This window comes from Manis javanica, chromosome 3 (assembly GCF_040802235.1).
Source record: "Manis javanica isolate MJ-LG chromosome 3, MJ_LKY, whole genome shotgun sequence".
In the NCBI taxonomy this organism is placed as follows: Eukaryota; Metazoa; Chordata; class Mammalia; order Pholidota; family Manidae; genus Manis; species Manis javanica.
In genome coordinates, this window is record NC_133158.1 from 2,698,734 (window position 1) to 2,711,745 (window position 13,012).

The window sequence follows — 13,012 nt, forward strand, 5'->3', positions numbered from 1 at the left end:
GAGGGTGACTTCACCAGCACCCCTTGCCTCAGGTGGCGAGAGCGCTGCGGCTGCCGGCCGGCCGCCGGCTCTGCGCCGCTTAGTCCTGCCCGTCTCTAGCCGAGGCTTCGCCGCAGGCCCGGGAAGCAGGCGCGGTGGAGCCCAGGCTCCTTTTCACAGCGGAGGAAACTGAAGCCCAATCTGGGCTCAGGAAGAGAGCGAGTGGATCCCACACGTGGAACTGCAGATACCGACCCGCCCGCTGCCCCGCGCCCGAGCACAGCGTGGCCGTTGCGCCCGGTAGCGTGCCCTGCAGCAGCCCCGCACCAGCGGAGGGCACCCGGCCGGCCCGCCCCTCCCCGAAGCCCCGGATGTGGCTAGGGCCCCGCGGGTCCGCCCCTAGCTCAGCTGCTTCTAGGTGTCCCAGGTCAGGGCTGAGCTCCGTGAGGACAGCCCGTATTTCTGAGGACCCACACACTACAAAGCGCTCCTCTGGGGCCCCAAAGATGAACCGTTGGCACCCTGAGAGGCCGTTTTGCAGTGGCGGAGGAGGCGGCGGAGCTCAGAAGCCTGTTCACGTGACAGGCTGGCCCGAGGGCTCCCCGGGGTCTCCTGACGCCGAGGGACACCGAGGACTGATGTTTGGGAGGAGAATCGTCGTGCCGTGGGCCCACCACCCCGAGTGCCCTAGCTGGGAGGCCTGCCCTCGCCCACAGCAGGTCGTGGCAGCTCCGTTCTGCTTCTAAACATCAGGCACATAATCAAACCCTCCGGTGCCCAGCAAGTGGGCTACACACTTGGATTTCCTGGGGGTTCGGGGAGGGCCGGAGCACGGGCCCCGCCTCTGCCTGCGGCGCCGGCCGGCCGCTCTGGCGCTCGGAAGCGGACTAGCTTCGCCCAGGGGGCCGAGCTGCCTTCCCGTCCTCTCCACGCACTTCCTTCAGCCTGGGCGGGGAACCCCAGAGCCGCACGTCGGAGGAGAGCGCGCGCCTTGGGAGCTTCAGCGCGTCGTCCTGCAAGGAGGGCTGCCCGCGCCGGGGCAAAGCCGTCGGCCTCCCCAAACCCTGGGGGGCAGCCCCTCACGAGCAAGCCCCGCCAAGCCCCGCCGGGCAGGATCCCTGGAAGCCTCCGCCGGCCGCCGGGGGGTGGCAGCCCAGGCACTTTCCTCTCCTGGTGGCCCGTCCGAGCAGACCTGCCGCCCCGCGCGGCGCTCCCACGCCTCCCCCAACAGCACGGGCCCTCCTCTCCCGGGCCTCGACTTGGCCTGTCTCCTGCCTTCCTCTGTCCGAGGAACCCCCCCAAAGGCCCTTTAATTCTCCGTCAGCAGACGTCCGGTTCTCCTCCAGGGCCCCTCCCCTCAAAGGGACCAAACTCGGGAGCCCAAGCCTGGACGACCCCCTGCCCGCTCGCAGTCCTAGCCCCGGGTGGCTCTCGGTGAGGCAGCGGGGAGATCCTCTAAGTGCCTGGCGGGCAGAGAACGCACGCGCAGTGTAAGGGCGCTGCGAGCCCCGCCCCCGCCCCCGCCCCCCGGGCTGCGGGAGCCGATGCCGCACCCCGTCCCCAGCCACTCACAGACCTGCCAGGGCCGAGGACCAGCTGGCCTCACGCTACTCGGAGCTTGGCTGTTGCGAGCTCTAGAGCCTGGAAGCGTGGTCCTCTTCAGGAGCCCACCGGCCTAGTGGACCTCACGGCTGCAAAGGGCCAGCCCTCGGTAAGTCCTGCTCCCACCTCCCCCCAAGTGCCATCCTAGCGCCCACTGTGCTTCGTTATGTCCCTTTCACCACCACCAGGCCGAACAGCTGTTCCTTGAACAAACAACACTGCCTTCTGGAGTTTGAATTTTATTTTACAAAAAGAGAAAGAAAACTGATAGGCAGTTATACTGACTTACAATTGTTCTGTTTGCTTTTTTAAAAAAGTGACACAAAACACAAGTAAAAATAAATACGTCATAGAAACAGCCAGTTGCCCAGTCTCTGGGGCAGGAGCACCTGCCCTGCTGAGAGGAGGGAAGCCCGTGATCACACCAGCAGCTAGACACCCAGCCACAGATGCCTCAAAGCCAGGTGCAGGCCCCAGGCCTCAGGGGGCGTCCTGAGGAAAGAAGACGGAAAACCAAGGCCAAGTGCCAGGTCCCTGGGGCCACTTCATCCCACCGGACTTCTCCTGGCAGCAGTGTGGCCTTAGTGGTTACCCACTGCAACCCCCTCAACCCACCTGGACCTCCCTCCCCTGACCTCTCTGGAGTGGGTACAGGAAAAAAAGTCTTGGGCAGGCTGAAGGGATTCTACTGGTGAGTCCCCAGCCCACCCTGAGTAACACAACCAGATAACTGTCAGTTTACACCCATGTGCACATGAGTACGCATGTGCACACACGCACGCACGCACACACGCACACCTGGGCTGAGCGCTCGTCCAGAGGAGGGTCCTGGGTCAGGTCACAGTATGAGGTCCTCCTCTTCTGAGTATCACCCCAGTAATGGTGACAGCACCCAAACCTGCCCCACCATCTGCACTAGAGTGCAGCCTAAGTGGCTGCCTCTCCCCAGCGCACTGGAGCACCGTTTCACAGAGGCCTGTGGGCGCAGAGAGGCGTGGGCTCAGGCCCCTGCACGCTGCCTGCTCAGGAGTTCACCGTTAAGACTCGGATAGTCATACAAGGCCTGGGACCAAGCTAATGGCATGGAAGGGACACTGAGGGGTCACAGCAGAATGCAGAGGACAGAAAAGACAGTAGGAGTGGGATGGAGGAGAAGGGAGTGCGCAGCATTCTCAGACCTGGAGATGTGGGTTACCTGTGCACAGTCAGCGGAGGGCAGGAAGCCTCCTGAGGGCCCACGGGGGAAGGAGCTCGTCTCTCAGGAGTTTTGGTGGGGGAAGAGCCACTTAACTGGGTGCACAGGAGGCCATGGCTCAGAAGGGAAAGACTGGTCTTCTGAGGAATTGTGGGGAACTGGGAAGCAGGAAGAAGGGGGTCATGGCCAGGAACACTAGAACAGGGAAGGTAAAGCCCACAGAAGCCCTTCCCCATGGGATGGGGACTCAGTTCCAAAGCAATGCCATGCTTGAACAGACTGAGATGGAGGGCCTTGCTCTGCTGACAGTTTTGGAGCGACACTCCCACCTGGATGCTGAAGTTCGGCTAATGTTGCAACCTATCAGCAAAACTATCCCAGCCACTTGCTTCATGCCCTGGAGTGGGAAATTTCATCTTAGTTGCAAATCACAAGTATATAGCGATTCCACATACTGACTCGCAGGGGAGAGAGTTCCAAGGACCAGAGTTCTCCTTGTCAGGAGATGATAAAATAGAAGCATAAGAAGCACAACTCAAGGGGTGAGGACTTGCAGATGATCCAATCTGAGGAAAGAAATCCTACCCAATGTGGTTCCCTTACTTTCTCACTTAAAATGGCTACCTGTCTCTGTTCACCTTTTCATCCACAAAGATCTTAAGAAAAGGTCAGGCATCCCTATCAAGGGCAATCCTGAGTCACTAAGGAGTACCATGTCCCCTAGGCTGAAAATTCAGGCAACCCAGACAGGAGGGGTTTGAAAACATCCCACGGAAGACAATGGTGGGGGGGAATGCCTAGGCCTGCTCCGTACCCCCACCACCACCCTCCCCCGCCTCAGGCCTGGGCAGCAGGGGGAAGCCACCATCAAGTGTTTCTGATCAAAGAAGCTGTAAGCATAGTTCTTAGGTTGAGACATGTCCTGCTTCCCTCACGTACAAGCTCATGTTTGGTGTGCGCACACACTTGTCTACCGGCACACAGAGAGACAGCAGAAAAGTCAGAGAAGTTTTCAGGTTCATGAAAAAAAAAACAACCCAAAAAACATGGAACTGGTAGCACTCCCATTTCCCACGATCCCTCCCCACCCCCTACACAACCTAAGCTGCACACTTCAAAGTAAGCCTTTGCTAGCCAGGTCAGCCTCCTCCCGGCTCCTGAAAGCTCTGGGTGGAAACGAGGCATGTGCTGCCTCTCTGAACCCCATTTGCATACAGCTGCCTTCAAGTGCCCATCTCCCCAGTGACTGGCTGCAACCCTCTGCTGGGATAGTTTCTGGATTCTCAGAGTCTGCTGCTGTAATCTCTTAGAGGTGAACACGTATGCCCCTCCTTCCCTGACCACACACACACAGACACAGACACACACACAGACACAGACACACAGACACAGACAGACACACACACACACACACACACACACCACCACCACCACCACCACCACCCCATCTCTGGATGCCTAGGCTGCAAATGTGCCTGCAGACCAGAGACCCAGGCCAGTTCAGTCCTACTACACCAGCCTCTACCCGAGAGCCCACTCCGACTGGTCCCGCCACCATCCATTCTGGGGGTGCATCGGAGAGAGAAAGCACAGGTTGGAACTGCTATTCTTAAATTATTAAAATAATTTGCATAGCTAAGTTGTAGATCTAAGGCTTCTATGAGTAGGAGCATTAAGTGTGACAGGGTACTTCTGAAAATGGAGAAAGCAAGCTAAAGTTCCACTTTTGGTGTAAACAGACAGCGCACAAATGTACACGCACACATGGACGCACCACACCAGCCATCTCCTTGGCTCTTCTCTGTGAACAGCACCCCAAATGTGCTAAGGCCCTCCCACAATGACAATGGCTGGTCAGAAGCACTGTAGCAGCAGCCGGAACTGGTGGTTGGGGGTAAGGGGCCTGGCTCACCACCCTCAGCGTGGGGAGAGGCAGATGCAGCAGCTGCCCGGGAAGGACGGGCCCGAGGCAGGTGGCGAAGCTCCAAAGCCTGACACAGTTTGTCCATCACAAAGACCTGCCTAGCAAAGTCTCAGTAGCAGGAGTAAAAGCCAACAGGAAGGTGGCCAGTGTTTACACCTAAAGCCTGGATGCCCCCTACCCCAGCACTGGCAACAAGAAAGGGGAGACCCAGAATGACTGATGGGTTTAGACAAAAGCAAGACTCAAAGCTCCTGCCTGTCCCATCAAAGAGGATGGAGGTGACAGGCACCAGGCCACACAATCATCTAACAGGTGCCAAGACACACAAGAAGCCAAAACTTTTCCCAATAGGAGACCAACAGTCTGTCCTGCAACCCAGCGGCCACCTATTGCAGCTTCACTGGGCAGCACAGAGAAGCCTGCCTCTGAGGTCCTCCTGGGAGGGCCCAGCCCCAGATGTGGGACCACTTACTTTCCAATAACAAACCCCATGGTCCCGTTTCAGTGTCTGCGGAGTGAGTCTCACCCCACGAGCTGTGCAGTCACAGACCCCCTGGCCTTCCTGTAAACAGCATCGTCTAGCGTGAACCTTGGTCAGCTCACCATCTGCCTCCTGGGATTTACTCACTAGCAGCTATGGGGTCTGGGATATCTTACAACTCCCCTTCTCATCTCTTACCCTCCTTACCCCTAACCTCCCCTCCCACCCCACCCCTAAAACAAGACACATGGAAAGTCCAAATAATAAATAATTGCCCATACGAAATAAATTAACATGGAGCTGTCTAGCGGGGAAGGCAAGGCCACCAGGACGGGCAGCTGGGGCTCAGTCTGTCCTCGTGAAGAAAGTCTCTTCTGGCCACGGCTCCACAGCCTCACCTGGTGCAGCGCCCCTCCTCCCAGCCCCTGCGCACGCGCAACCGCACCCCCCGGGGAGGGAGACCTGCTCAGAGACAGCCGCCGGGGAAGGAGACAGGTTGGCGGTGCCCCCTCTTCTCTATCTCCCCACAAAGTCTAAAACAAAGGCTGGCTCTGCACACCAGGGACTGGGGTCAGCTGGGCTTCTCTTCACCCCTAGAAGGAAACCTGTGGTTTCCATGGCTCTTCTCCTGCGCTCATCCTGGTGTTCACACTAACAGTTGCCATGAGCCACCACACTCTGATTTCTATTTTTAAAAAGATAAATTCATTTTTTAGTTTCCCCCTTGGTCCCTCCCTCCCTCCTTCCCCCCCACCATCACCCCTGCTGTTACACACGTGTACATACATAGGTAGACACACACGCGCACACACACACACACATACCTGGTCTCCTTTGCCACCCCCTAAAAAACTCCACTTCACATGGAATCTCAGCCTGCTCTCCCTGCTCCCCCTGCCCACCCGCCTCCCTCCCCTCCCCTCCCCTCTCCAGGCCAAGCTAAGTCGCCCAGTAAGGCAGCTCTCTCAGGAGAGTGTTCCCAAAGACAGCAACGGGATGTGAGCCTCTGCACCGGGCGGGCGGGCGGGCAAAGAGCATAAGCAAGACAGGCAGGAGGAGGGGCAGGCAGCCTGCCCCTCCGTTCCTGCTCCGGGTCCCTGGTTTCCCGCTATTGCTGCTCTCTGGGGGTTTTTGCCTCTTTTGTTAAACAGCAACAGAACCTTGCCACTATGGTCAACCACCTTTCTCTGCCCTCTTCCTCTCCCTCCTGCCAGGTGCCCTATCCTCAGAAGGCCCAGAGCGCTGCCCTTCAGCCTGGTGGGCAGCCTGCTGAGGTCCCGAGGGAGGCGGAGAGGGGCTCCCCGGCTATTTCCCAGTGACCTCTATCACATCATCGTCCTTGTCCTCATCATCGTTGGAGCTGAAGCCCACCTCGGCAACCTCATGAGGGTCAAATGGAGGCACCTGGGAGCGAAGGAGGCTGCCAGCCGGGTAGCCTGTGTGTGGGGACACGTAGCCTGGGTAGGCAGACAGGCCCCGAGGAAGGTTGCTGGGTAAGACAGGAGAAGGAAAAGGCGCAAACATCCTAGGCTCGGACAGGAGGGGCTGTGGGAAGGGGAGTGGGTAACTGGGTAGTAACCCTGGCACAGAGGAGCTGAGCGTGAGGGAGGGGCTGCTGGCAGTGACTGAGGTAGCTGTGGAGGGGGAACTGACGGGGCCTGCTGGCCCCAGAGGGTCAGTAGTCACTGGAAACACCAGGCGGGCATCTGCCAGCAAATTGGACAGCTGGTAGTAGGAGGGGGTACTGCCCATAAACAGGGAGTTGTCCCCGGCCTGGGAGGTGAAGGGGGCTGTGAGGTTGTGGTTTAAGGAGACGGGTGGCATGGCAAACCCGCCAGAAACTGGATACCCGTGTTCGTACGGCTGCATGGGGGCTGGCAGGTGGCCTTTCCTGGACCGCCGGCGGACTGACTCCTGGGCAGCAGGTGGTGTGGCTGACTTCCGCTTGTGGCCCCTTAGGTCCAACACTGGGTGCCTGTCACCACAGGGAGGGCCAGTCACCAAGAGGGAGCTATTGAGGCAACGACCCCCATGTCGAGGCTCAGGCCCAAGAGCTGCCCCAGGAACAGCACTGCTGCCCACAAGTTGGGCCGGGGGGCCAGGCAGGGCAGCACTGCAGCTTGGGGAGCTCTGACGGGATTCCCGGGCGGCAGCCACGTCTGCGTACTGCTGGAGCTCACTGATGATCTCAGGGCTGTCTGGAGAGACCGGCCTGGCCAGCCCCTCAGGGTCCGGGCCTTGGGGTGATGAGGCACTGTGTCTGCCGTTGCTTGTGGACTCAAGAGAAGACCCCTGGGAACCTGGGGACAAAAGGTAGGTAACTGAGAACCAGAATGACCAGGGAGAGGACTGTAGGAAAATTCCATTAAAAAGAAAATCCTGCAAATGTGAAAAATGAGAATAGAATTTGTTTTCATTTCCAAACTGCAAATAACCCATGTGTTAATAATGCCCTCCTACCTTCTTTCAGTGAAAAAAAAAGAAAAGAAAATCCTGCCCTGTGGTTCCCCCAAAGTAAACTAGTTTGATGTTCAAACATATCACCCAGTCAACTTTTCCCAGTCACAAGGAAGCGATCCTTTGATCTAAGGAAATAAGTATCTGCAATAAGACCTACAATTTCTCTGCACCCCAGTCCCCCAGTCTGTAAAACTCAACCTAGGTAAATCCTATGAGACAATGGAGATGAAAAGCTTAGAGGTCATTCTTATTTCCTAGTCAACTCTCGGGGGCAAAGGCAATCAAGTGACCAGGATGGGAAAAAAGAGGAATGAAGTTTAATAGGCAGTCCATCCTGGTTTAAAAACAAGACAAAATCCATGGCCACACAATACAACTGGGACAACTAGGAAATCGGGATGGTAGGTAATGTTATGGAATTGTTAACTTTTAGTGTGATAACGGTGGTATGACTAGGAGAATGTCCTAAATATTGGAAGATGTGTGCTGAAGTATTTGAGGGTAAAATGACGCCATGTCTTCAAATTACAAACTGTTCGAATAATAGGAAGGGACAGAGGACATTTCTAGGACAGTGGCAGCCACTGGACCTCGGCACAGGGCACCAGGCCTCAAGGGCTGTCGCTCACCTTGTCTGTGCCCGGGAAAGTCTCCACCACAGAAGCTGGAGCTAGTGCAGCCTCATACTCCACAGGGGGTGAAAGGGAACCCCTCTCATGGAGGGGAACTTGGCAAGAGTTCCTAACATTGTCCACATGCCACAGGCACACTCTTTGACCTGGCAATCCCACATCTAAGAATGTACCCTACAGATACGCCTGCCTGCCTATGGCCAGTACTGCACGGTGGGGTAACACAATCTCAGCATCCGAGGACAGGGCACTCAGCACATGCTGTGTGATACCCATCTAACGGTGTCCTGCACAAACCCCTGCAGGGCGCATCTAAAGAACTGATCAGGAATGAGATGAGATACACCAGTGAGTGAAGAATGGGGTGAGCAGTCTCTTGAATTAACGTATGTTTTAATAATACAAAGGAAAGCTATATAACATATGCATAGGCTCTTCATACATAAAGACTGACAGACACACACTGATGTGGACCATGTACATCCCCACACCACGCATATGCACAGAACACCTCTAAAACCCAAACAAGAGTAGTATATCCGGAAAGGAGTGCTGCATGGCTGGGAGTATGAGGAGAGAAAAACACTTTTCACTTTACCCCCTTTCCTACCTTTTTAATTGTGAACCATGTACACATTATTCAAAAAATAAATTAATTACAGAACAAAAGAAAACCAAAAACTGTAAGGCAGAAGCACTGTACCTGAGGCAGCTGTCCGGCCATCTCCAGAGGCCTTTGGTTTGCCAGTTGCCCGGACAGCAAAGATCCGCCCGTCACTGGTGCGGATGTATGTCCCTGGGAACAACCATGAGAAGACCGTTAGCAGCAGACATGAAGGACAGCCACCAGCCCTGGGCAGCTCCAGACCTAGGCGCTGTGGGCTCACGGAGGGCCAGAATGAGGTCTCAAGACCCCTGCAGTGAGGAGTGGGGTGTCTGAGCTGTGGACCCGAGACTATTCACTTATTTCACAGCACTGACTGCATGACCCCCACAACCCCACAAGGAGGTGCCTGACACAGAAAGGGCCTGTCTCATGGAGCTGAGCGTCTGGAGGGGGAGACAGACAACCACAGCAGAAGGCATCGGGGAGGGTCACAGGCGCATACGCAGTGGAGGAAATGAACAGGCTGCTGGGGAAGAGAAGGAGCCGGCTCCCTCTGTGCGGGACCAGTGACTCTGACCAGTGTCCTCCTCCTAGATCTGGGAACGAGTCACACTGCCTCAACACCGTCTCTCCGGTGGCGGGGGCAATGCAAGAGCTGCATTCTGTTCCCACGGGGCATGGGTCGGCCTTCCCCTTGGTCTTTGCTAAGTCTTTATAGCTTAACCTCCTGGAATGCCAGGGCTGCCTCTAAGCCAGAAATGAGTAAACTTTTTCTCAAAGGTTCAGTCAGCAGGTATTTTGGCTTGATGGCTATAAGGTCTCTATTACGACCCCTCAACTCTGCTGCAGTTGCATGGAAGCAGCGCTCGGAAGATATTTACTTCAGGGCACTGAGGTGTGCATTTTGTGCCATTTTCACATGCCACAAATTATTATTCTTTCCATTTGCCTTTCAACCAGTTGAAAAGGTAAAACCCATTCTTGTCACACAGGAACAGTAAGAGGAAGCAGGCTGCACTGGGCCCATGGGCTGTAGCCTGCTGACCCCAGGCTAGGCTGGGGACCCAGCGAGGGGCCAAGTCTGATGCCCTCTGAGTGTCATGCACCCCATGGCATCGTGCTCTGAGGTGCTGTGACCCAATGGAGGTGAGGGCAAACCCCCTTTGTAAATGGCGAGCCTGAGGGAGCCTCAGACAGTGAAGGCTGAGGGGAGAGACAGGCCCAGCGGGGTCCCAACCTGTCTGGTCCCGAGTCTCACTCTGGCAATTCACCTCCCTGCCTAGGAGGCCGAGACAGTGAACTTTTAGAATGATCACACCAGCAAATTCTGTCATGCAACCCACATACAATAATTCCTCCGCCCAACACACTCCCAGTCAGACTTCTGCCCTGCTACACACAAGTCGGCCAGGCAGCACCGTAACAGACATGGCGGCTTAGGCCCAGCCCCCAGCTCTTTCCACACGGTCTCGGTCTCCCTGTGCAAACCTAAGTGCCAGGCACTAAGCTTCTGATTGCTGAGGCACCCTTTCCAAAGACATCCATCTCATGGCTATGAGCTACACCCCCAGATAAGGAACCAGGCTGCCCCCACCCATGAAGGACCCTTACAGGAAGTCCAGGGTAGCCTGGATAACTGACCCTTGGAGAACCTGCTTTTCTCTCCCCACAATCTAATTCCCTCCCTTATGCTATGAGTTCGCTAATGAGTGAACCCACAAGTCCCCAGCCACCCTACCCTCATTCTTAATAAAAGCAGAGGCCTGGTCCATGCCCACACTCGCTCCCCACTGGCTCTGTGGCTCTGGGTGTGCTCTGTATCACCAGGACCTGTGAGTGATAAATGCTGTTTTTTCAAAGTTCTCTGACTGGTGTTGCTCAGGCACACCTTGCCATCACAGTGAGAAACACAAGGGCCGGGCCAGTTCCCCTGAACACGGCTCGGGGGAAATGTCTGTGAGGGCTCATCACAATTAATCCGCCCGGAGAGTGTCTCGGGCGTTCCTAGCCCACAGCATCACTGTCAGTAGGCTGAGACCAATACACCGCGTCTGTCCTAACCCACCCCAAGAGTCTCCACAAAAACAACGGTAAAATATGGAGAATCAGAGACCCTAACTCCTTCCTTTTAAGCCACTGACAGATATCCTTCGGGCCCAACCCAACTCTGTCTGCTAAGTTCCTAGAAATGTCCTTTTCTCATGCTTCCTCCACAGGGAACAACCTTACAGGAGTCCCACCCACCCTCCCCCTACTCAGGCCTGGCCCAGCACTGCCCCTGCAGCCCCACCCTCACCTTTCGTCCCACGGATGATGTGGACGCTCTCCCCAGCATTAATCCTCGCCTGCACATCCGTGGTGCTGTTGAGTCCAGGAATAACGATATCTGTGAACAGGACCACAGGCCTCAGACTCAGGCCACACGGGGCCGACTGCAGTGGGAGGGGGATGCCAGGGGCACATGTGTCCACTCCTCAGCGGCTTCCCCGGAGCCTCTGCGAGCAGGGGCTGACCTAAGAGTCTGGCCGCAGGCAAAGCCAGCAGGAGGACCTCTAGCAACTGTCTAAACAAATACTGGGAAAACAACACGTTTTAGAACTATGATCAACTTTCTGATCAATTTTCCCTGACTTAATAAAAAAATGCATGGGTTTCTCACTTAGAAAATGTTTTAGTTCAAATGTTTGTTCCTGTGTGCTTTTTTCCTTCTGATCTATTTGCACGTGGGCGCTCTACACCCCTTGAGGCTCCTGGCACTGCCTCACCCTCTCCCTTGCTGGCATTACTCCATGCCTAACTGAAGAATCGGGAGAAAAGTATTTTTGAGAAGCAGCAGAGAAGCAGGATTATAAGAAGCTTGCTTTTTGTTTTTACTTATTTCAATTTTTTTTTCTACAACAGACACATACTATTTTCATATTAAAAAAAACAAGATATTTTCACTAACATTTATAAATGATGAGTATCTATGGATAAGATGAAAAACAGCACCCTGAAATGCCTTTCTCCTCAGCCGCCCCAAGCCACAGGGCTAATCACAGGAATGCACTGCACTCAACCCACATCAGGCTCACGAAGAAGGTAGCAGGCGATGGTCAGGTCTTCCAATTAAGTAGGGAGGTTTGCAGCTGTCCTTTACACCCAGCTGACCCTACAGTCAGGTGGGACTCAACACACTCACACCTCTCTCGGAAGGCCAACCTGTGTCCCGGTGACATTTCCACAATCTCTACAGGGCTTGGCGTCTCTTCCACCCACCACATTCAAGAAAACCCAGTTCCGTGTTGTTACTATTCTTAAGATATTTCATCAGAATGCAAACTCCTCAATGAGGAACTGCTATCTTCTCTTTTTACCCACAGTGCCAATGTAGAAAGGCCTAAAATACAAAGGGCATTTAATAAATGCTTCCTCAGTGAACCAAATAATCAAAAGGGCAGCCCCTGGAAGAGACCCCAGGGGTCCCTCACCTGTGGTGGTGACCACCTTCTGCACGAGGACGCCGGCACGCTGCAGGTAGTTGATCGGGAAGTTCATGGCTGGATTTGTGCTGGGGGCAGAACTCACACTGCCTCCCAGGGAGACATGCCTGGGCATCATGGGGATGGGGGTGGACTGGACGGGACGAACACTGGCCACGGGCTTCTCATCGCTCTTCAGTGCAGACTGCCTGTGGGGGACAAACAGGCACACTAAGGCAGCGCGCAGGACAGCTCTCTGACCTCTCTGCAGGGGCGGCAGGCCCTCCGCAGCTCCCCGCCCCGCAGCCTCCGGCACTGCCGCGGGAGGAGCAGAACCCGCAGACATGGCCAACAGAAGAGAAGACCAGGACCAGGCGGGGTGGGGCGGAGACAGAGGCAGTAAGGGGTGCGCACACCCGAGTCTGAGAAGAACCAGATGTTGTGGAGTAAAACCCTCTTGGAGAGGTGAGGCAACATTTGCTCCTCTAGAATTTGGACTGTCCACAACAGGAATTAGCCTTTGGAGGGAAGTTAGGAAGAGGCAGAGAGGCATCAAGGGAGGTAAATTCTTCAGAACACAGTTCCCGCTAAGTTGAAGACAAATGGATGGAAAATTCCTGCATGCACGGAAAAGGGCCAGGCGATCCCACATGCCAGCTGATGCTGAGACC

The 13,012-nt window shown here is 55.5% G+C and overlaps 1 protein-coding gene across 7 annotated transcripts in view; it reads right to left on the bottom strand.

The window, feature by feature from the left end:
- Positions 1–1,800: 1,800 nt before the first annotated feature.
- The window catches only part of RAD54L2 (RAD54 like 2), a 96,433-nt gene continuing 85,221 nt past the window's right edge, over positions 1,801–13,012 (bottom strand). For all 7 annotated transcript variants that reach the window (XM_073230653.1, XM_073230648.1, XM_073230652.1 and 4 more), the window contains 4 exons: positions 12,351–12,550; positions 11,177–11,266; positions 8,977–9,069; positions 1,801–7,481 (listed from right to left, as the gene is read on the bottom strand). In XM_073230653.1, coding sequence (XP_073086754.1) covers positions 6,487–7,481; positions 8,977–9,069; positions 11,177–11,266; positions 12,351–12,550 — 1,378 coding nt within the window. In that variant the 3' untranslated portion in view covers positions 1,801–6,486. The remainder of the gene's footprint in view (positions 7,482–8,976; positions 9,070–11,176; positions 11,267–12,350; positions 12,551–13,012) is intronic.